A 23601-nucleotide genomic window follows, 5' to 3' on the forward strand; every position below is an offset into this window, starting at 1 on the left:
TAAACGCTTTGCTAACGATATGAATCTGTTCTTTGATAGTATGCGTTTCTTGACTCACTGTTATAACTTTCATACCAAATTCTTGGATCAGAGCAAACATTAGCTGAGCTTCGTTTAAAATCAACCTGTTAATTTTCCTAGACAAAATCACAATAAATTCATCACTATCGTCTTTTTCATCTCTTATATTTAGTCTTCTTCTAACAAAGTCTGAGAAGTGTTTGATCTGGGTGCCAGTGATCTTGATGTCATCAACAGGCCCCTGTGGTTTGTTGAAACCATACTGGTACCACACTGTGGATTTTGACATCCCAACGAACAAAGTCCTGAAGCATAATAGAGGGTTTCCATGCTCTCTTTGAAAATCTGATTTCAGCAACACTGGGTAGTCTGTAAATAGCTGATATAATTGGAAATATTCCCCTGCTTTCCAACCCTCTATTGAGATAATTCTAGTGCATAAATCGAACCAATGACTGTCATCACTCGTTAGTTGATTCAGTGTATGAAACAACGGCAGCAGATCATCATGCAATACATGCATCAGATTATCAGGATTGAATCGATTGAAAACCAAACTTGTTCCGTGGTAAAACTCAATATCAAACGTTGATACGTCTTTAGTTGTTAAATCTACAAAGTTAAAATATTGTGTATTATGGTCAGATATTGAGTTCAAGTCTAGTAATGCCGGGTCGAAACGTTTCTTTGGTAGTCCATCCTTTATGGAATGTTTTCCATGGAAAAACACAAAACTATCATGAATAGGGGTGTAACATAAGTTACGGAATTTACATATCCTGTTGGTATGGTTTGTTCCTGTGCACCACATAGAACTTCCCTCTAGACTGAGATCTGGATCCGGTAACGAAGCTGTCGGACACCCCTGAGAATAATTCCGGTCGTTGCTAGGAAGACTGTCGTCATGGCAACCGGATGGAGACGTTGATTTGTCATCGTTATGTACGGAAGCGAAGTAGCTATGGGAGGCAATTCCTAAGAGCAGACCACTCAGTACATATATAATTTGATGCATATTTCATATTCTTGTTTTTATCCAAGACATCACTAACCTGTAACATGAAGCAAAAAAACCCGTGAATTATTGGTATATTCAAGTTTGTGGAAACTAAATTGATCAAATGATATCAGTACACTGTGACATGTACACTTATACCTGCTACAAAGCAAAGGAACAGTCATACACAATCATTTGACTTGGGTTTAACAGAATCGAAATGGCGTCCGAAATTTATGTTACCATGGTTTAATTTCTTCATATTATTGAAAACTAAATAATTGGGGACACCATACGTGTATGGAGTACACATCTACAGTTGCAGTTGTCAGCTTTCAGTTCTATTTCTAGTTGTACTCGATCCTTAGCCCCATTCTCGCAAACCAGAGCTGTTATTTCTTCTGCGAGACTGCGAAATAACGAACCTCTTGGAGGGGCTCCGGTGCCGGAAAAGAAGCTTATTACTAGTAGTCTATATGGCTTACGACGATGTTAGGCCCTTACTTCCGTACACGTCACTTCAAGTTATAGTTCCCGTAGCGCCCGTTCCTGTAACAGTTTCCGTTTGCCTGAGACAGCCTCTTCTACGTTTGTCCTACGGCAATTTCGGGCAAAAGAAAGGTTTGAAATGTGCAGTTTGAACCGCTACATAGTTAACTTTATTACTTAACAACATGCTGTGGAAAGCATGGTATAGTAAACACAACACAATACAATACAATACAATACAATACAATACAATACAATACATTACAATACAATACAATACAATACAATACAATACAAAAATACAATACACATTACTTGTCTGCTGAGGGGATCTTTCGAGATGTATCTAAAAGAAATTTGGCAAAAGGAAGTTTATCATCTGAACCTAGAATATACAAAAATTTCTCTTGACTGTTTAAAATGTTAAAATAAGCACATTTCAAAGATATCGAAGAAAATTAAACCTCTCTCTCATTTTCATGTTGTGGGCAATGAATAATAAAATGAAATTCATCTTCAACCATTGAGGGGCAATACTTGCAAAATCTTTCATTGGCAGGAATTTTCGGCATACACCTTCTACCCAACTCTACATACATGTACTAACGCTACGTACTTTCGTAGTTACCTAGTAACTACACTATTATGTGCACGCCTTCGTAAAATATATGTCTGCTCTATTTGAAGGCAAGCACTATCCGAGAGAACTTTCTGTAACAAATGACATATTATGTTAAATTACACGAATAAAACTGGAACTTCACAAACAGTGACTACTACAGTATAATGATAATTTCTACGTTTTAAATCTCAGGCCATAGACAATGTCTTCCTCCATTATCTATACGCTATTTACTTCTCAAGTTGACTTTCCATCAATGTCTTGTCACCTAATCTGATCATGACCCGTTCTCATGTCTCGTTTTGTGCAATTTGCGGTTAACAAGACAATCTATAGCGTCATTCACACCAGCCTTCAATATAAATCATCACCCATGAAAATGTAGTAGTCGATGTAACCAGTGTCTCATTGTCATTTCTCAGCATCTACGAAGTACCCTACATACTAGTATAATACTACTACTTGTGAAGGAAGAAATTGCTGACCTTTGACCAGCCTCTTTGCGCCACCTTCTGCCGACGAAACCCGCAGAGTGAAACGAATTAGAAATAACTTTCTGCAACATTATTATAATACAAACATTTAGATCAACCAGAATCAGATACTCTCAAACAATGTCGTACATCTGAGGATTTACTCATCAACTCTAGTTCCGGAACTATATTTGATCAGCCGTCACAGTTCACGCAACAGTCAAATCAATGCGCTCAGTTTGACGGCTACTTTCTCCGCCGCATCAGCGTTTCGCCTAGCATCAAAGTGCAGTACGAAACCAAAGCAAAGATTGTCTTGCTGTGTAATTCTGCAGCCACTAAGTTTGAAGTGTGCAGTCATTTTCTGTTGCAATCTCGGAAGACAAGATGTCTACGGAAGCAGAAACCCCCGAGCCTGTCGAAAAGACGACAGAAAATCATTTACCAGATATGAAGGAGATGAGATCCGTTGTACTCACCGGTTTCGGTGGTTTAGGTAAAATGCGTGTGATGAAGCGTCCCGAACCGACTCCACAAGAAGGGGAGGTGATGGTACGAGTGAAAGCTTGGTAAGATATAAAATTTTCTCTGATGTAAAAGACTATCAAAAATAAGAGAAAAATGATAACAAATCTATTTCATCCATCTTCTCCGACCAGGTCAGGAATAGATTACGTTCAGAATCCGTACAGAAAGATGATAACAATGCATCGTACATATATTAAAAAGTCGAAATAACGTTTATATGCAGCATATTTACAGACTTGATCATAACTTGATAAAATTGCAAATAAATATATATGAACATACACATATCAGTATTTTTGTTTGACAGAAGTCACTTTAAATAACACCCTCAGGCTTGTAATCCAATCCGCCGTTCGAGTAGTTATTCACTTTTATCGTAATTTTGATTTAAATGAATATTTTTACGGTTCATTGATTCTCTAAAGCTTATGGAGGACTTTTCAATGAAAATCTACCCAGGTTATTTGTCTGGCAGTAAAATATTCACATAATAGTTGGCTTTAACTCGCTGATTTATTCCTTTATAGTTAATGAGGAACAGTAACACCTTTACACAATGACGTGCTTATTGTCGGCTGAATTAAGCAGGTCCCTTGTCAATACTCAAGCACATTCATAAGTGTTAGTTAAATCTCCCTATATTTTTTAGGATGTGATAATAGTGACCTCACCCTACTGAAATTACCGACCTCCCCTATATAGAAAATGGTTTCTCCCATCGGATACGAACGAATTTATGTAGTTTGCCAATACAAGGCTAGCAATAATATCGTCTTCTCAAAATGAAAAAGAAAACCCCCTTTGCATCTCTCATGACAAGTCAAGTTGGGATGGATGTCATTTTGATCAACACCTTCATGATGTGTATGCAGAAATAAAGTACAAAATAATTAGTAATCAACCAAAATCATTACAGAAGCAATTGAGATATTGATTTAGCCAAACTCATCCTTTTAATAAAATTCATGAAAATATTTGCAAGTGTGATTAATATTTGACAAAGATAAATTACTAATAGGCAATTTCTCCCATCTTAGTCTAAATATTAAAAGAGAAGCATTTGCATTTGAATACAGTTACAACTTTTAATGTTTGATCTTTATTAATGATTAAAAATCAATCATTGCATTTCCTGTCCACAATCAAAACATGTATAAAAATAACTTGGCTGAAATATCAAAACAGTATTGGACTGATTTCAAAATTTACGACTAGTAGTTTATGGAATACTATAAACAATATTAACTCATTCAAAAAAAAGTCTTCAGAGAATAAGTTAAAAATATGAAATAATAATAATAATAATACATGTAAAGTGTTGTCCAAGTCACATGTTTACATTGAGGGTCCCCACACAACAGAAGGTTTACTTAGCAACAATGGACACCAAAAGAAGCAAATCGGTACGGGAGAACAGATCAAATCAATGATTTAGAAAACGACATGTCTATTTAGGGTCAAAGGATTTAGAAAATATTGGCTTTCTTTAATAATCAGTTACCTGTATAAAAACATCTATATAAAATGCGAGAGAAACATCAAATTGAAGTTGTCTCTCATTTGAGGATCTTTGCTGTGGACCACTTTGCCTCATGGGAGTCAGTAGAAATGTTTATGCAATGGTGGAACAATGAATATTCATGACCCCTAAGAGCCTAATGGGGGGACAACTTCAATTTGATGTTTCTCTGAAATTGCGCATAATGTACGTGATGTAAAACCAAGACATGACTCTCCCTGCTTCAGAACCCAAAGTTCATGAAAATGTCTTTATTTCCTGGAGTGGCGTTCCACTTTTAACAGTTATGACAAGATGGCTTTCACCATCATTTGAAGAATAAATTAAATGATTGATGAACACTCTTTCTGAAGAATATTCCAGAATATCCTGCTAACCCTTGACATCTGGGAAAACTAAAAGTTTAGTATGGTTTTGCTGGGAACTGGGTGAAAATGAAAAGATTAAATTAATACCACACTTCTATTTTGAAGGTAACTGAACAGACATCTGTCAGATTCAATGTTGTTGTTCGTAAATCTTGTGTGTTCAACAGGAAGAATTTGACAATGCAGATCTACAAAATGTACCATCTGGACTCTCATACTAGTCTGTTTCCCATCATTCAAGAGAAATAAATTAAGACATCTGAAACCTCAGAAAAAAACCAAAGAGAACAGTACAACCTGAAACATTAACAAGGAAATTGTGATATACGATGCTGCATGCAAAAAACATACTTTTTACGTTTCCATGGAAATGAGTGCTGACACTTTTTTTCTTTTGCATCGTATAATTCTTGTCATTGACAAACAATCAAGTAATGTTAGAGTGTTCATAAATGTGTTTAAGTTTTAAGTTTGGCCTTTAATAACATAATGCTTTGATTATGACAAGTAATGTTAGAGTGTACATAAATGTGACATAATCCGTACATAGCAATTTTATATTATACATTGATTATGACATCCTGTTTTTAACACTGACTTGTCAAACCCATTTCAATTAGAAAACCACCATTTGTCCATTTACTGATTTATAATTTAATCTGTCTATATTATCTTAGGATTAGATCATAATTCCCGTCTTATGTATAAATCTCTTTGATGTATGCCTAGAATACCAGTTGAACTCTTTTGATCTGACTCTCAGGAGAATGGAGATTGTATCTGTCTATTCATGATGACAGGAATGTTTCAAACTAACTACAAAGTGTCTTATATTGGAGATGACATTGGGCAACTGCCATACATCTGACATTCTCACAAATCTGAGTCAATTTTCTACTTTCACAAAAAAGAGCTCTTTTCATGGGGTAATACGCTATGAAGATTCCTGTGCAGCGTGATTTCAGTAATAAGGTTTACTATTTACTAAAATGTCAGATATAGACTTTAACATGTCTGTACTGATTAAGAATATATCTTACCAGATGTAAACTGAATGTCTTCCGTAAGGGCAAAGTTTTGAGATTGTCGTTCCTACAGACAATTGTTGGAATACAACAGAACATATGTAATAAGTTATTTTTTCTCATTGATTGCTATTTGCTCATTGCTGTTAGTGATCTCCTGGCCAACCACAACATGTACTGTGACATTTGTTGAGAATGTAAAAAAAAAAATAAGTGCATTGTCGTACCACTTTAGACAACATTTCCTGACAAGAAACTATTTTTTCCTTTTTAGTGGCATACAAAAATGTGCCAATAATTTACATCAATAATATTTTCAGGACAAGTGCGCTTTGGTATCGCAAATGCATGTATCAAATTTTATTGAATTTGAAGAGTGCATTCTTGAGATATAGCCTAATTACCGAAAACCATTAATTATATAAATTTCTCGTTAATATTCTTGGGATGTTTACCGAAACCTAATCAGTTCTTGTCACTACCCTACAGAACACATAATAAATTTCACAATAAATTTCGTTTGAATTGAGCCAGTCGTGTTTTAGAAAATGGTGATAACGTCGCACCACTTTAGACGACATTTCGTGATGAGAATCTATATTTTTCTTTTTGTGGCCAATCGAAAATATGCCAATAACTTATTAAAACTAAAAGCTACATTAGTAATATTTTCAGGACAGGTGCACTTTGGTATTGCAAATGTGTGTACCAAGTTATAATGAATTTGAAGCGTGCATTCTTGAGATATAGCCTAATTACCGAAAATCATTAATTATGTAAATTTCTCATTAATATTCATGATATTTTTACCAAAACCTAATCAAATCTTGCCATTACCCTACGGAATACGTCTTCAAAATTTCGTTTGAATTGAGCAAGCCGTTATGGAGAAAACGATGACACAGACAGACACACAGACACACAGACACACAGACTTCCACCCATAAATATATCTCTTCCTTACGGAAGAAAAAGGACTGAAGTGTGCAGTTGAAAATTTCAGGTAAAATTTTCAAGTTGTATTTGGAACAAAAGTTAAATTAAATACTATCTTAAAATGTTTTTTTTTAGCTTAAACGAAATTTATCCATTTACAACTATTTTGAGAAAAGAACATAAATCTAACCTTTGAGTTTCAACAAATTGTCTCATGCTCAACACACACACACACACACACACACACACACACACACACAATACAATTTCTTCTACCAATGTTTACAATTTTTCCTCTTAAATCTTAGTATTCAACTGTAAATAAATCAAAATAAATAATTTAATTCCAATAAAAACAAGTCAGTTTATGTACACATTAAAAACAACCACTCAGTTTATGTACACACAAAAATACAAATTTTCACCATTTTTTCCTCTTAGCATTCAGCTGAAAATAAATCATGTAATGACAAAAACAAGTCAGTTTATGCACACACAAAAACCTGATTGTCAATTAACCAGAAGGGCAGTAATTTAAAACATTTATTACATTCTATTGTTTGGTAGGAAGGGTGTGTTATTTATTCAGCAAATTTCATAATTCAAAGTGAGAGCTTTGTACTACTGTCAATAGAGGTGAAACAAGATAGCACTGGTTATTAAAATGACTGTTGTTGAGATGTCACCAAACTACTGACATGAAAGGTAAAAGCTATTTCTAGTTCCCATTACCATCTATATATTCACTGTATTTTTAAAACGTAGGAAAATTGCAGCTTTTTTTACTCAGAGTGACTGACAATGAAATTGTATGATTTTCAAGTAGTACTATGTACATAGTCGAATATATATAGTTCAAGGTTCCAAGAATCAATTAAACGGTAAATAGAGCCATTTTGAGATGGTAAATTGGAAATGAATGCAATATTTTAATCTGTCTATGGAATAATATTTGTGATCATTGCATGACCAGTGTAGATGAATCACATTTCACAGTTTGAAAGTGACTATATTTTACTGTCTATGTGTATATGATGTTCATCATTGTGTTTTAAAAAACTTGGACCCATATCTGCATGAAGACACTTTAGATCTTTCTACGGAACGGCAGGAAAACATGGTCTCCAAATTTGTACATGTCAAATATGACTAGAAATTCAATTTATCATTTATATGTTGTTATCCAAGTGGTTTTTTTGACCCAGAATTCACCACAAGAAACCTTTGTAAAGCACTGAAAAAATCAGGCAAAATTGACCAATTTAATCCTCCGACATTGCTCATTTGGACCGGAAATACCTGTCCAGTACGTAGTTTACCTTGTTCAACCTCAGACATGATTCAATGGAGTAATGATTGAATGTAGTCTATTGTAATAATATTATCAGTCGTACACAACCATGTGGGAGTCACAGACCAGTAGACTTGCCATGTATCCAAATGATAATTCAAACTGTCAGCAAGCTCTGTCTACTTTCCAGTGGTAACTAGGGAATGTACTTATATGTAATCAAATTGTGACGACATGTCCAGTACAAAGGTTTCACGGTAACCTTTCCTGTGCTATACATCTCTAAGAATACTTGGCAACCGTGAAACCGTTGTCAGATGGAATTATTATGAAATAATTTTGTTTAGAAAGAAGTGAAAGATAGATTTACCTCATACTTATAATATTTTTTGAAACGTATAACGGAAGGAAACTGAAGAGCACTCTCCAAATGTAAAAGACATTTAAAATTAAATTGTAGCTTAAGGCTTCTCTTACATCTTACATTCTACTAGCTGTCATTCAAGGTATTTTCATTTTACCCAAAAATCATGCACAATTTTTGTGTGTTCAGAATTCTCTTTTTTGGAAACTATGGATAATTAAATATGTACAACATTTTACAGGGATTTTATTTTAGTGCGAAACTGTGAATGTTTCTTCCAAGAAGAAATAGAAGTAAATTAGATTATATATATTAGAATCTATATTCTAGAAAATTGTAAATGATTAAAATCTGAAAACTGCAATTGATAGCTTGCATCTGTCTTGTTCTGATTCACATGGCTACTCTCATGGATTTAGTATTTACATTCCCTTTGTACTCCACTCTAGGCTGACATGGAATCTGACAGATTGTGTTCACATTCTGTCAAGTGTTGGCTCTCCTTAACACAATTTCCTGTTTTTTTCTCAGTCACCCAATCATTATGGTGGCTAGCACCTTTTATTATATCAATGGCCACCAAAATTTAATTTCAACTTCAAACATTAATCCTTTTGAGGCAGGCATACTTCCAAGAAATAATCAAACACGTCTTTCATTGTGATCCTGCCCAAATCCATGTTTGTGGAGGTATACCCAAATCAAATTTACCTATATAATTTTCCTTACTAATTTAAAGGCTAGCTCTCAAAGTTTCTGTGGTACTTATATTCAAGAAAGGTTCAATGCATTCTGTTAAAATCAAGAACCAAAAAAGATCCAAAATAGTCTTAAAATCAACCCATTTAAGTATTCAAAATGGCCACCAAATACTGTTAAACTCCATGGGACAAAAAGAAAAAAGATTGTTGATTTCCTTTAAATCCAAAATCTATTTCTATTATTTCAAAAGGACCAGGAACATGCTTTCATATGGCATATTTTTGAGAGTTTTAAATATTTAACCACATTTTATGTGATACTAGATTACAGAGACATAGCTGTGAAACATTCTGTAAAATAAATGGCCTATTTTGTTACCTTATTAGTATTTGTATGAGGCTTGTCAAGAGCAAAGACAGCCTGTTAAGCAACTTAAAACAGATTCTAAAAACCCTTGCAAGAAGTCAGGAAATGAAAGCAGATTTGTCATGTGAACTGAAGTAGAGGGTTATTGTATTAACTTGCAACAGGCAGGATACAGACTAAGGAAAAATTGGGACTTAGAGTAGGTTTATTATTTCTTGATGTCTCTCCTAGGTAAGCTTTAAAACTGCCATGGTACAACAAATTCAAAAGATAATGGTAAATTTATAGTGCACTGTTTCCATGACAATATTTTGACACACAAATGCAGTAGTACTATTTGATCTGAACATCGAGGTTAAGTTTGAAAAGCCAAGTGCAGAAGCAGTGAAATATATTTCAGCATCACCAAGATAAAAACTAAAGCAACCATGAAAACTCTGAAATGAATTGAGCACCAAATTCTTATAATTATGGATAATTTATTTCTCTCTATTGCAACTAATAATATTTATGCATTTAATCTCCAAATCTGTTGACATCTTTAAAAAAAGATATTGGAAGTTCGAAAGTCAACCTAAAAATGCTTACTGTTGACATTGAATTGTTTTACTGCCATTTTGAAAACACAAATTCTTGCATATTTTGATGAGATGCAATATTACTATTAGGTCACAGTACTACCAAAAAGCTGATAAGGTCACTGACGTAAATTATCTTAGAAGATATTTTCAAAATGTTTTGCCTACTGGCAGTAAAATATTGTCTTTGTGATGCTGAGGATGAAGACAATTACATGTGACAGGAATGAAATAAAATCATCAATCTCATCCTTGGAAGGAACATTTGAACATATATTCCCTTGGGCTGTTTTGATCGTAATCCTTCAATATGTCAAACATCTGTGTGGAAAAATACATCTGTGGTATGGTATATAATCAAGATGTTTTTAATATTGAATTAAAAAGGTTTTCAAATTTATTCATCTGCATTTTTCAGAATCAAATGGAAGCAAGACTATTAGTTCTTAAATACGAAGAAGAGTAATTTCTGCAGTTATTTGTCAGTTTTAAAAAAAAATGTTTTAATAAAAAAATGTTGTAGCACAACTACATAACTTTTCAAGTGATAATCACACTGTTGCTTGCTTGTGATACTATGTTCATTTGTGTTTATATTTAGTCATTCACTTGACTACCCCTCACTATTGTTATCTTAGCAAAAGACACCTGGCATGTGACTGTTGCCATGGATGTGGCTTTTGTTACTAGGGAATAGTTGTGATCATTCTCTGACTACACCTCACTATTGTTAACTTAGAAAAGACACCTGGCATGTGGCTGTTGCCATGGATGTGGCTTTTGTTGCTAGGAATAGTTGAATTATTGTGTTCCTTCATTTGACTACCCCTCACTATTGTTATTTTAGCAAAAGACACCTGACATGTGGCTGTTGCCATGGATATGGTTTTTGTTACCTATTAGTTTTTTTGGTTTATGATTTATCACATCTTTTTTTTCAAACCTAGTTTACATCTCAACAATGTGATCATGAACAATTCTTCATCTAGTCACTCCTAAAAAAGTACTCATCAATTTGCATATTACTAATATAATCATTTTCTCTTGAATAATGCATTAACTAAACACTGTAAGGAGCATCCTGACAACAAATATCTTTGTATTCAGCCGAATAGTTGTTTTGTTTGCTTTATAAGTAATACAAGGAAAATCCTCACTAAATATCTTTGTATTCAGCCCACTAGTTGTTTTGTTTGCTTTATAAGTACTACAAGGAAAATCCTCACTAAATATCTTTTTTAGGCCACTAGTTTTTTTTTTACATACATACTTTCAAACGCAGTCAAACATACATACATACATACATACATACATACATACATACAAACATGCATGCATGCATGCATACATACATACATACATACATACATACATACATACATACATACATACAAACACTTTACTACTCCTACAGCAGTACTGAACCTTATATTTCAGTTGTGCTAAGAAGTCATCTATGTACAGGTAAATTACTGTCTCAAACACCATGATCTCATGATACTGACGGTGACTTTGTCGTGAAAATTAAAGTGACTATCATAAGTATAAATATTAATTCCTCAGAAATTCAATTTCTTCTGATTTCATTCCAAAAAATTGTATGGATAAATTTAACTTGTTTCTGAAAATTTGTCAGAACTTGACATATTTAGGTTATTCTGCAAATTGCTTTTTCACCTCTCATTCAATGAAATTTTGGCATAAAATTTTTGCCATGTTCAGCTTCATTCCATGAAATTTTGGTATAATTTTTTTTACTTGTTCAGGTCTCATTTCAAGAAATTTTGGCATGAACAAATTTCACTTGTTTAGGTTTCATATAAGATTATTTTGGTCTGAACAGATCGACTTTGTAAGGTTTCTTGCTTGGCAAACATGGTTTTAACAACATAACAGTTTCATATGCCCCAAGGTGCAATGGCAGAAAATAAAGGACTGTCTATAGGGAAATTATCTGTACTCTCTGTTGGCTCACTTCGATCACAACACACTCTATGGAACAGAAATCAGTTGTTTTTTGAGCAACGAGTGACTGTTATACAAGTCTACTAAAACAAATTGTTGTATGTCGTATCTCTGTACTATCTGATATGACTTTCACACATTAATAGTTTCTATAATTCTCAAAGGTCCAAATATGTAATTTATAGAATGAGTTTGTCAGGTAGAAGTGTCGAACATTGGCAAGACATATGAGATACGACATACAACGATTTGTTTTAGTAGACTTGTATTACAGTCACTTGTTGCTCAAAAAACAACTGATTTCTGTTCCATAGATCGTAAACTATGCCTTTTTGCAGTATTAATACACAACACATGACAATGGGAAAATATGCTTTCTTGCTTACAGGAAATAAAAAGTGATTTTGAAGCCACATTTTATAGTTTACGTTTTCAAGAAATTTCAATTTAGCTTTACCTTGTAGTGAAACTAAAGAGTAAATGATATATGCTCAAAACCTGTGTCGTGAAGAGGATTTGATGTTGCCAAGACGATCTACGGTTATACGTTTGCAAGGGCACACTAAGTACTGCTTAATATCTGGGATTGAAAGATAAAGCTTAATATTGCTTTGCTATAAATGGGAACTTTATTGGTGCAGTGGACCTTGGCAGTCAGAACTGCCACTCCCCTGCTTCACTCCCACCCCCAGTAATGTTCCTTAATGAGAGTTTAGCATCCAGAGAATTTTATGTTGTCCATTTGAAATGATTGGGCAGACTACGCAATGTGAATGTAAATTTGACTGAGATTGATGTGACCACACTGATGGGTATCGAATGAATAACTATTCTGTCTGGATATGTTAACAAGAATGTCAAACTGATCAGCAATCCATGGTGCATTTCTATCCTAATTACCAATTTTCAGTGCTCTTCAAAAACTGCCCAATTAATGTTAAAGTTACTAGACAAGTACAGTATGTAACTTTGGGTGTATGATAATTATACACAGACTGTCTAACAGGTCATTGGTATGAACTTTGTCAAACAGAATTGCTTTCAAGTCATTAAAGTGCTGTACCGGTTTGTATCCAGAGGATGAAGTACACTTTATGTTTTATTGTAATTTATACAGGGATCTCAGGAAAGCATTACTTGATAAAAAAATAACTTTAACGCCAAACTTCAGTCATATGAACATATAAGATAAACTACAACATTTAATAATAAAATTTCCCATTGATACTGCAAACTTTTTACACGAGGCCTTTAACGTAGGAAAACCTTTATTTACAATTAAAATGTATGTGATATTTATTTATTTATTTATTTATTTAATTTGATATCATTTGTGTCCTATAAGCCAGAGGCCTGGATGTGGCTCTTTTATTGTAAATTTTATTTGAGTATTGTATAATTTGATAAGTCCACATAGAACACCTTAATAAATAATAACATGATAACATAACATAACATAACATAAAATAACATGTATGTTGTATGTTGTATGGTCATCTTCTTCATCCTTAGGTCACTAATAAAAGCTTTAGTATACAATTTCAGTTAATATGCTAATTAAATTGGTTGGTGTAATCGAACAATAGACCTGTTGCCGGTTCCAAGATGCATTGTGCGTCTTTCCATACAATGCCGTAGTATTGTGTACATGGCTGAGGGGTTTGCACGCGCTACTAAGGGAGATGGCTGTCACCTGACTGTACCCTGGGTTCACCTGTAAAATCCCTCTCTGTCATTGATGGTGTTTAGTCTTTGTTCTATAAAATCACTCAGAATCAAAGAGGTCAACATGTGTTTCCATCATTTCCTGATGAAAATGTTATTTCAAACGTAATATAGACAAAACAAGACTAAATGTAACAACATAAGCGACATCATCTCGCGCAATGCATCTTGGAACCAGAAAATTGACTATGCATATTCTTTTATTCAGTAATATTCTGTAATATTTTTTGTCCATATGTCAATAATAATTTAAATATAAGAACAAGTTTTTTTTTGTATTTTGTGATTTTTATTTTGTACAGAGATTGATAATTACTCCTAAACTTTACATTTTTAGATGTCCACATGTAATTGTTTCATATGTTGTGTCGTGATATGCCCAGAAAAATGATAGCTTCAAAAGATTGTACCTGACGAATAGTCAAATTAAAAAAATTCAGATTTTTTTCTTGAATAATTTAGACCTTGAGTCGGGTACCATGACAATATGAATGTACTGATCACCTCACTCTGCCAAACATTTTGAACTTGAAATTTATGATATTAACTCGCGTAGCGGCTCAAAAACTAGTACGCATGCACGTCTTATATACTATGCAATTTTTTTTTTGGTGGTTTTACTCAAGGATGCATTGCGGCGCAATGACTACGCATGCGCATTCTATATACTATGCACATTCTCCATATGGAGGGCGCTATCTACAATATCATTGTGAGGCAGCCGGTCACAAATGAATCTACCCTTCGCGAGCTTATGGGACTTGCCTAGTTATGATATTATGTGTTATGGCATGATTGGTATGTTACTGACTTGGTAGTTTACCTAGTTGTGGAACACCACTACAGAAAATAAAGGCATTTTCATAAACTTTTGGTTCTGGTGAGTAATTTCATGATTTCCTGCACTTGGAGCCAAAAGATTGCTGTAAACATAGATTATGAAGGACAAACATAACTGTAAGCACGTACAATATCTATGAATTTAAATCAGGCTTGGAAAATAATAATCAACCATTCCCTTTATTCATACATTTGAAAAATAAGAAAGATATTGTTAGAAATCTGTTAAATATGGCCTTCAGTATGATTTTGATTACTTTTTGTCGGTCAATTAATCATTTATGGTTTGTAGTTCTCAAATAAAATGATTACTAGGAATCAGGGTCTTGTTTCATTCTCTAAATCTTTCTATCTCATGACATTTTAAATTTATTTACTCGATAGTCTGCAAAATGGAGTTTTCTTCTACTGAGCTGTATTGCCAAGAGGATGAGTGAATTTTTCAAGGGAAAAGGTGTTGACATTTAATAGCGTTCCCCTGGGGATCAGAATATCCAATCACTATATGTACGGAGATTTGAAGAAAACGTCGAAAATAGTTTGCATTTTTGATCATCCAAGAATATTTCTTTAAATTGTGGGATTTTCAGGCTTGGATGTTAAAATGGTAGTCATTTAAAAATATTTTTTATGGCAATTAAAAATTAGATAATATTTTATTGTACTCTTTTAATATTTGATACATAATTGTAGTCGGAGAAAATTTATGCTGTTTTGGTCAAAAATGACAGAAATTCACAAAAACCTGAGTTTGGTACATCGGTCATGCTGAAAGACAATCATCCTCAATGTCATCCCCATTATTTCTTAGATCAACAGGATATTTTAGCTATATTTGACAGTAGTTCAACTTTAAGCGTGCTTGAAAACTGTGTTGCACAGCACAGATACTTTGTCCAGAGTTTACAAATCTCATACAGTTGTTCATTGTGCCATAAATTCTGACAAACCTGCAGGGAAAATTTGGTCTATAAAACATTCCTTATGACAAAAAAAGAAAGATATTTTTTCACTTTGTTTTGGTAAAACATGAGATGACAACTTATATTCATTTCATTCATATCCAACAAGTTGTTTCCTGGGTGTCCATGATATTTCATTAATCTTCTTACACAGCACATCATCTGAAAACTGTTACTCTCATTAGCATATTTCATCTCTGTATATATTGGACCTAACCTAGGGCATGAAACTCATAAAACTAAGGTCAGATTTCCCATATTTGGGCAGTATTTCCCATATTTGGGCAGTATTTCCCATATTTGGGCAGTATTTCCCATATTTGGGCAGTATTTAAAATGATTTATCATACCTTATGGCATGGAAAAATTACGAAAACACTACCTTTTCCTTTATATTCCTAAATCTACGGATATAGTTTGTAGAAATTCAAGGTAAAAAAATTCATAAATTTTAAAATTTATTAATATCAAAACTGGAATATGAATATTGCAAGACTGTTCTTTTCTACAGTATTATATAAATATACAATAAATACAATCTGTATGAATTATGACAAAATAAATCCATTTTTAAAATATTCACTCATGTTTCTTGAAAAAACGAAGCGATATTAATTTGTTCGTCTGTGAGTACCTGAATACACAATTATTTAAAGCTGTACAGGCTCCAAGTATACTCCATTTTTTGAAATTGTTTTGTTAGATGTAAATTACTTTTCACTATTGTACACCCTGAGATGTATTGCATCATCAATATGTCAACTTGTGTATGTACACATACCCAGGTAACGACACATAATCAGTGCCGCCATCGACCAAGATCAGGTCGTTGAGTTTGCTCATAAAATGTAATCATTCACAAGACTAGACTCTCTCACAGTCCTCGGAACTTCGCTTTACTAAAATCGACGCTAAATGAATTATTTTGTATGTACCGATACCATCTACATAACGTACTCCATCGTACTCGAACAACCTTGTACTGTGCGCCCTCATCGACCACATAGAGATATATGTTCGTTGACGTGTGACTGCGACGCTCCGTGTTATCGCGAAGTCCGAGGGGCTTCGCGATAACACGGAGCGTCGCAGTCACACGTCAACGAATGGTTATCTCTATCATGGTCGATGAGGGCGCACAGTACAAGGATATTCGAGTACGGTTAATTAGCTGGCATCGGTACATACAAAATAATTCGTTTAGCTTTAATTTTAGTAAAGCGAAGCTCCGAGGGCTGTAAGAGAGTCTATCACAAGACATACTGTGAAATAATACAAGACAAATTGCTGTGACTGAAACTGTATGAACTACGTCTAGCTTGTGCCTCGATATTGCAAATTTAAAGATCACTGCCATATATAGGTACAGAGGCAAATCAAACTAACATGTCAACAGATTCAAAACTAAGCTTGATTTAAAACTGTACACTACCTACATATAATACGTCTGACCACTATTAAACTTACAAGTACAATGTCTTTTTGTGCAAGCTATTAAGTAATTTTCAGCGCATATGTCCTTGGTTGCTTAGTGAAAAAAATCTCTCAGTTGCAGCCATTATATATTTAATACTTGAAAAGAACACTTTCATTACATTCAAAAAAAAAGAAAACAAAATGCAGCCATGGAGTTGGCCTCTTAAATCAAAATCAGTGTAGCATGAAATCCTGAAATGATGTTTAGGTGATAACAAGATTGAAATCTGTGATTTGTATGCAAAAATTTACCAACTAAAATAAATCCATTTGTGATCTATGTTACACTATGAATTAGAAATGGGAGAGATAAGCCTTTAAAATTACATCAGTATATCACTGCTTAAAATATGCCATTTTCTTGGTTGATTGCAACCATGTTTAAAATATGACATTCTGAGTTGATTGCAACCAAGTATGTTTAAAATATGACATTCTGAGTTGATTGCAACCAAGTATGTTTGAAATATGACATTTTCTGAGTTGATTGCAACCAAGTATATTTAAAATATGACATTCTGAGTTGATTGCAACCAAGTATGTTTAAAATATGACATTCTGAGTTGATTGCAACCAAGTATGTTTAAAATATGACATTCTGAGTTGATTGCAACCAAGTATGTTTAAAATATGCCATTTTCTGAGTTGATTGCAACCAAGTATGTTTAAAATATGACATTCTGAGTTGATTGCAACCAAGTATGTTTAAAATATGACATTTTCTGAGTTGATTGCAACCAAGTATGATTGAAATATGACATATTCTGAGTTGATTGCAACCAAGTATGTTTAAAATATGCCATTTTCTTGGTTGATTGCAACCAAGTATGTTTTAAATATGACATATTCTGAGTTGATTGCAACCAAGTAGGTTGTGATATAAACTTTGTATCTCATGCTATGACAGCATTTTTCACAGAAAGACATCTTGCCATTAATCATTATTTTTATTCCAATATTTGAAGAGAAATTATGTTACCTAGCAATTTTTTTTATATGTATTTAAGCTATGTTTCATGTCACAGTTCCTGTGTATGTTTCTTTTCTCCAAGAACAGGTTGTTGCTTTTAGTTCTGTTGAAATTTCTGTCTTTCATAGAATTTCTTGATTACACTGTTTTTCCTTCATTCAAGTAACAATCTATATACTGCATAAATAGATACAGCCAGTGATGTTGCCTTTGGCAAGCTAAAAAGGGCAAAATGCAGAAAAGGGAAGCTGTTAATATTCTATGCTGCAATACCTTATCATTGCCTTGACTTGCCTGCATCACTGTTACCATGGAAACAGATGGCACCCATAATTCTTAACAACTGTGTGGGTGGATGTTTGCATTGTGGGAATGTTAGGATTTTGTGTTTCCATTACGTTAGTCATGGAATGGCTTAAAAAAGTCTGGCAGAAGATGACCCCATCTTTTGTGTGAATTGTGACCTTTCTTGGAAAATAATTCATGTTATTATTTGGTGACATCCTTTGATACAACAGTCACTTAAACACTTAACTGTTAACTTACAAGAAATAAATTGTCCAGTGTCTGATTTATAAATATATGAAAATATATATGAAAATATATTCAATGGTTGGTGACTAAAAATCAATATAGAATATAAGTAATTTTTAATCTTTTTCAAAAGATATAGAAGTAATTTTTGTTGTTGTCTTCTTTATTTTTGTCTATCAGTTATTTTGAAATTTAAGAATTATGTAAACCAGGTATTGATCACTGTACAAATAAATAGAGATGCAGTTATGCAGCTAAAACTTGATATGAAATATTACTAAAAATTCATTTCTTATTAAAAAGCAATTTCTGTTTGAATGGATGAAAAGGATTGTAGTATAGATTGAATTATTTTAAGTTAGAATTTAACAATTTGTCTTCAGAAGACTGGCAAACTACAATGAAGGTCAGTGCAAGGTCAAATGTGTGGGTGGAATTTCCATAAGAAATTTATATCTTCCATAATTAATTCCGGAGTTGATACAAAAGAAGGCGTCAGTTGATTTGAATGGAATATAGTATTGTTCAGGGCTGTTGGCCTTGCATCAACAGATTTGAATGGAACATAATATCGTTCATGTCTGTTGGTCTTGCATCAGCAGATTTGAATGGAACATAGTATCGTTCATGTATGTTGGTCTTGCATCAACAGATTTGAATGGAACATAGTATCGTTCATGTCTGTTGGTCTTGCATCAACAGATTTGAATGGAACATAGTATCGTTCAGGTCTGTTGGTCTTGCATCAACAGATTTGAATGGAACATAGTATCGTTCAGGGCTGTTGGTCTTGCATCAGTAGATTTGAATGGAACATAGTATCGTTCAGGTCTGTTGGTATTGTATTAGTAGATTTGAATGGAATAGAATATCATCTGTATTTGCTGGTCTCTTACAGTTCATCTATCACTGAAATCAGAATCAAACTTCAATCATAAAAATATTTTGATTTTATGATTGTCTTGCAAAACATACACATAATACAAATATTTCATATTTCAAGTGGAGATGGTTAAGAAGTATAATTTTGTCAAACTTGTGTGTTTCATTACACACATGATAAATTTAAAGAAATCAAAGAGGCAATTTCACTAGCACTATTTTTACCCAAATAATAACACTGTGATATTGCATGCATCATTATTTTTTTCTGAAACAACAGAAAAAGTTGAGGGTCACCATAGAATAATTAGATATAACCAGGTAGGTCCCTGTCACATGGTGAACCAGGTATCTGGACTATACCATTGGAAAGGGGGGGGGTCTTTATCATCAATTAGTTTTGTTGGAAAGAACAAAATTATGAGACTATGAATGGGAAAAGGGAATTAAAATTGAAAATTAACTAAAGTATTAAAAATTAGACGTTATTATGAGAGAGAAATAGCATTATTTCAGTTGAGCAAAAATGTTTTTAAAAAAAAAAAAAGTTATCCTACCATATAAAATGATTGTTACAACCTTCCACCTATGTACAACAGTCTACTGTCAGGTGATTCCACTGGCATGGGGGGGGGGGGGGAAATGGGTGGGTGGGGGGTTTACTTGACCAGATGGATTATTGTCATTACAATGAAGATGTTTGAGAAACTCAGACAAAAGCTATGCGGTCACTTAATGCCAGACTTCAAAAAAGGTAACTTTATTCCAAATAAATGAATGTTATTGTTAGTTGTAGCTACAGGTAATTTTCTGCCTGCAGACAACAGTTAGAACAGTTTTGGTTTGTAGGAGGTAAGCAGGAAAATCCTACCCATGTTCCCCTGTTTTTGTCACTGGGTCCCTTTAAAATCATGGTCTACCACCTGAGAGACAATATAAATTTCATTGGTAAAAACTTCAGATTCCTCACCAGTTATAAAACTGCACTAGCAGCAACTGAAACATTTTCTGTTTTGTTACATGTCATGATTGCGTGAATATTGTACATTCTGAATTGTATTGAATCACCTGTAGCATATCAGTGTATACACACATAATATGGAACAATAAATCTACCAGGTAATATTTAAATTGATTTTTAAGTACAAGATGACAATATCTACCTGTTACTTTACTACATGTAGATAAAATAGACCTCTAATTAACATGTACAATAGGACAGTACAAATGATAGATACTTTGGAATGGTAAATTGGAAACGAATTTGACATTTCGATCCGTCTACTACAGACCTTGATCACGCAATAATTTAATTATTCAGCATTCATGTTTCTTCCTGAACTGGCAGAATAATATTTACAATGTCTAATTTTAATAATTTTCAGTAACTATACATGTAATTATTGGTTGTCAGATCGACATTATCCTGGAATTACAGCTTGTGCACATTTTTTAACTTTCAGATTCCATCTTTTGCTACTATGCATTATTCTAAAACAAATACATTGGTCTTACAGTTGTTTTCAATGAAATATAACTTGTTCACTGTGTCTTTGGTAAGAGGGAAATGACACAGTGAAGCCATCCATAGCAAGCAAGTACTCAGATGTCATCAAATGAATCAATGTCCACCTCACTCCTTTTTTGAAAAGTATCATTCGTAGAGTAATTTGTATATTTATGATTTATTATCAAGCAGGAAGAATAAACACTTGAAAAATGACTTTTCCTGGAACTGTTATCACTATGTGTACATCCATAGATCTCAAGTAGTATTCCGTTTAAATTTTGTGCATTCTTGTTGTTCAACTCCAAACCGTTGTCTTCTTTTTTCACCTCAGGAATATACTTTTTGTAAAACTAGATGTATTATTGACATGGCAATAACTGTGATGAATTTGTGTCTCACTACAAAATTATATTTGTTATACAAGGTAGACTAGCAATTTGAAATATTCGTTGTACTTTTTTCTTTCAATTTTAGTGGCATGAATTTTTATGATCTGATGGTAAGACAAGGTGCTATTGATAACCCTCCTAAGACACCTCTTGTACTTGGCTTTGAGTGTTCTGGTGAAGTTGAAGCTATTGGAGAAGGAGTCACTGATTTTCAGGTAAAATATGGTCTGCAATCCATGTCATATTAATTGTTCTGTGCCATGTATACTGGAGGACAAAACAGCATGGATTTCAGGCTAATTTAATTTGTACAAACAAACAAACAAACAAGGTCAACTTGGATTGATAGTTTTAAATTTGAAACGAGCAACATATTGTTGTTCATATTGTTATTCAGCATTTAAAAAATGTGAGTTTGAAACTAGCATCAGATTATTATTGAGAATTACATTCAAGTTTGAGACTAGGAAACTAGTCTGATTGTTATTTAGACCATATACAAAGTTTGAAGCTGGCCACAGATTGCTATTATGAAAGTTTGAAACCAGCCCCAGATTGTGATTCAGTAAAGAAATTTGAAAGTATCAATAGCAGTCTAAATCAAATACAAAATGTATCATTCACAATTTGTTTCCATTTCAAAATCAATTTCCTTCTGTCATTTTGAAAATTATATGACAGTCCAAGTGCAGTGAAGCATTTCAAATTGTAGTAAATTTGTGCGAATCCAAATCTAATTTTCAGTTTGTACAAATGACAAATATCTGGTTAAGATTCATTGAATGTGTAAAACCTTGTCTCAGTCAATTTTCATTTTCTTTTTGTAGATACATCCAATTATAATGCTGTGCTATATTTACATGTATTTCTATTAATTTGGATCCATGTGTATAAAAGACACAAGAAATAAACCACTAATGATTTGATATTTTTAAAAGTCCAATTGCTCTGTACAATTTTAGGTATTTACATTTATTTCAGACATGGTGACTACATTTTCATGTTTTTTATATCGTATCTATTCCAAGTTATAATGATGATGTATACTGACTGCATGTTTGCATTAATGGGAAATACAACCTTTACTGGTACTATTTTCAAGAAAACTCCTACCCATTTTCAGTTAAAATAAAAAATAAATAAATAAAAAAATAAAGTGAAATTTTTCAAAAAAATATCAGGGGTCGCCATACAAATTTTTGAAATGAGGTCAAAATGTTATTTTGAAATCCAATATGGCTGCTGAATACTGTGATAACTCTATGGGAAAATACAAGATTGTTGGTTTGCTTGAAAACAAGACAGTGAATATCCAAATATCTTTTACTGTTGCGAAAGATCCAGGCTTCCATACGGCAAAGTTTGGAAATATATTAAGAAATTTGAAATTTGTCCCCAAGGAATATTCTACCTTAACCAAATCTCATTTTGTTAATTTGCATAGAAATGTTTTACCAATGGAATAGTCAGCTTAGGAAGTTTGTAGATGGACAAGAAATATGTAATCTGTATAATCCATGACAGACTAACCTTTCTACTTTCCAGACATTTACGATTTAAAAATAGTGGCATCATCACTTGCCCGGAATTCATGCTGTTACATACAGAAGGATAGTATGAGTTAAAATTACGTTGAATAGTTCCTGTTTTAGGCTTGAACTCTTCTTGTACCCATGTATTATACAAACACATTCTCTATCTGTCAGAAGTCAGATATGTGACTCGTTACAGTACATGTAAATATTAAATCAGGATAGAAATGTAGAGTTCAAATGAAATCGGTTTATCCAAAGTGCACTTTCATGTGAATTTACTAATCTCAGGAGATGAAGATCGATAGACCCTAACCTCCCCTACATCGCAGTACAACATAATGAAGCCGGACTGAGAGTGAAACAAGGGTAGTAGAATGTACATGCTGAGTGTAAATTTGCATGGACGGATTAAGTTGCATGTTCTCTTTCAACATTTCATATGAAACCCAATAGACAAAGAAATCATGGTTTCCAGCGATCTGTCTATTTTTGAAATCACTCAGAAGAACTAGTTCATAAAAGATGGTGTACATA

At 33.3% G+C, this 23601-nt stretch overlaps 2 protein-coding genes across 2 annotated transcripts in view; one reads left to right on the forward strand and one right to left on the reverse strand.

Annotated features, from left to right (window-relative positions):
• Positions 1 to 1047, reverse strand: part of LOC144437388 (protein O-linked-mannose beta-1,4-N-acetylglucosaminyltransferase 2-like) — a 1826-nt gene extending 779 nt beyond the window's left edge. Inside the window, exon 1 of the mRNA XM_078126316.1 lies at positions 1 to 1047. This exon is cut by the window's left edge and continues 779 nt beyond it. Coding sequence (XP_077982442.1) covers positions 1 to 1036 — 1036 coding nt within the window. The 5' untranslated portion in view covers positions 1037 to 1047.
• A 1942-nt stretch (positions 1048 to 2989) lies between these two features.
• The window catches only part of LOC144438255 (synaptic vesicle membrane protein VAT-1 homolog-like), a 32659-nt gene continuing 12047 nt past the window's right edge, over positions 2990 to 23601 (forward strand). Inside the window, exons 1-2 of the mRNA XM_078127304.1 lie at positions 2990 to 3171; positions 21618 to 21747. Coding sequence (XP_077983430.1) covers positions 2990 to 3171; positions 21618 to 21747 — 312 coding nt within the window. The remainder of the gene's footprint in view (positions 3172 to 21617; positions 21748 to 23601) is intronic.

The sequence above is a fragment of the Glandiceps talaboti genome, chromosome 7 (genome assembly GCF_964340395.1).
Source record: "Glandiceps talaboti chromosome 7, keGlaTala1.1, whole genome shotgun sequence".
Classification (NCBI taxonomy): Eukaryota; Metazoa; Hemichordata; class Enteropneusta; family Spengelidae; genus Glandiceps; species Glandiceps talaboti.